The sequence below is a fragment of the Phalaenopsis equestris genome, unplaced genomic scaffold (genome assembly GCF_001263595.1).
Source record: "Phalaenopsis equestris unplaced genomic scaffold, ASM126359v1 Scaffold196681, whole genome shotgun sequence".
NCBI lineage: Eukaryota > Viridiplantae > Streptophyta > Magnoliopsida > Asparagales > Orchidaceae > Phalaenopsis > Phalaenopsis equestris.
The window spans coordinates 1-1,546 of record NW_018216630.1 but is presented as its reverse complement, the minus strand read 5'-3'; the positions used below and the strand labels follow the sequence as shown (position 1 = coordinate 1,546).

The following is a 1,546-nucleotide window of genomic DNA, read 5'->3' as shown; positions in this document are numbered from 1 at the left end:
TGTTAGTAACCTTTTTTACATAAACACTTTCTTTTTCTCAGTCAACTTTGCGCATCTATTTCTTCTTTCTTTATGCAGCTATCAACGAAATTAAAGTGCCATCATATATCATAACAGTGGTGATTTTTGGACTGATCCTCTTGATTCTGCCCATCTATGTGCTCTGCAAGTGCAAACATAAGCTGAAGGTATGATAGCACAGCAAAAAATACTCATTTATCTTCTCCATTAAAATCTAACTTTATATAAATCGTCTATTTATGCCTATTTAACTACATCAATTTTGGCATTTCAGAGAGTAAAAAAATGGCCGATATATTAAATCTGGAGTTATGCATTGATAGAACAGGTTCAGCTAGATTTTCAAGCATTCTGGCTGCTTTCAATGCAAAGTGGGGAAAACTTCCTGATTTCCCATTATTCAGTTTGAGAACATTAGCCACTGCAACAAATGAATTTCATCTCTCTAATAAAATTGGGAAAAGGAGGGTTTGGTCTTGTTTACAAAGTACTTAATTTCTCTTTTTTATAGACTTAGTACTCCTCGAACAATATCAGTATTGGTTTGGATGAAGGTGATATTAGTTTGGAAGAAGAGATTCAACCTAATTGAAGGAATATCCAGAGGGCTTCTATATCCCAACCGTGATTTAAGGCTACGAATTGTTCATAGAGATCTGAAAGCAAGCAACATACCTCTTGATGAAAATATGAACCCCAAAATCTCAGACATCGGAATGGCAAGGAGTTTTTGTGGCACTCAGGATGAAAGCAATACAACAATAGTGGCTGGGACTTTGTGAGTGTTGCATGCTAAATTTTTCTGCTATGAATTATATCATAAATCGCATTGGAGTTTAAATTATACTGAAATTAAGAAGAATAAATCGTTTAATATTTGGATTAATGCAGTGGATATATGGCTCCAGGGCACGACATGGAAGGTCATTTTTCTGTGAAATCTGATGTCTACAACTTCAGAGTCATTCTGCTTGAAATTATTCGTGAAGAAAGGAATGGACTTTTAGAAGTTTTAAAGATTGCAACAACCTCTTGGAATATGTAAGTACATAAATATGCTTGTTGTTAATATAAAAGTAGGATAAGATTCACAGTTATTACTGATAGTTAATGGACAGGGCACTACGTTTGATGGGTGTGACTCTATAAGAGCATTTCTTCATACAAAAATCGCTTAATAATCCTACAAATTAAATTAGATTATAATATAAGCAAGCCCATATTTATATTTCTTATCAAATAATAAATTTAGTTATCCATTAAATGAAATGCTTGACATAAGTAATATTAATATGATGTATTGCTATATATTGAAATGTCTAAATAGTATTAATATGGTGTATTAGTATAATAAATAATAGTTACATTTATTAAATGCAAATTCGTTTCATGTCAAATTCATATATAAAAATAGTTAATATATGATAAAATACTTGAGTATTTATGTGTTAAAAATTTTGTAGCCATTGAAAATTTGGGAAGAAAATAGAGCGAGGTAATTTAATGGATGCTACCATCAGGAGAA

General features: G+C 31.5%; 1 protein-coding gene across 1 annotated transcript; it reads left to right on the top strand.

Moving 5' to 3' along the window:
* Positions 1-420: 420 nt before the first annotated feature.
* LOC110035197 (G-type lectin S-receptor-like serine/threonine-protein kinase B120) lies at positions 421-1,517 on the top strand. Its single transcript, XM_020739433.1, has 3 exons — positions 421-799; positions 913-1,062; positions 1,485-1,517. The coding sequence occupies exons 1-3, from the start codon at positions 570-572 to the stop codon at positions 1,489-1,491; spliced, it is 387 nt and encodes a 128-aa protein (XP_020595092.1). The 5' UTR covers positions 421-569; the 3' UTR covers positions 1,492-1,517.
* Positions 1,518-1,546: the final 29 nt, after the last annotated feature.

What these genes read in the sequence shown, in the direction of transcription:
- LOC110035197 (XM_020739433.1), top strand. Translation starts at nt 570, where the DNA reads ATGAAGGTGATATTAGTTTGGAAGAAGAGATTCAACCTAATTGAAGGA. An exon ending in ACAATAGTGGCTGGGACTTT is followed by an intron (nt 800 to 912) that starts GTGAGTGTTGCA and finishes GGATTAATGCAG; the next exon opens with TGGATATATGGCTCCAGGGC.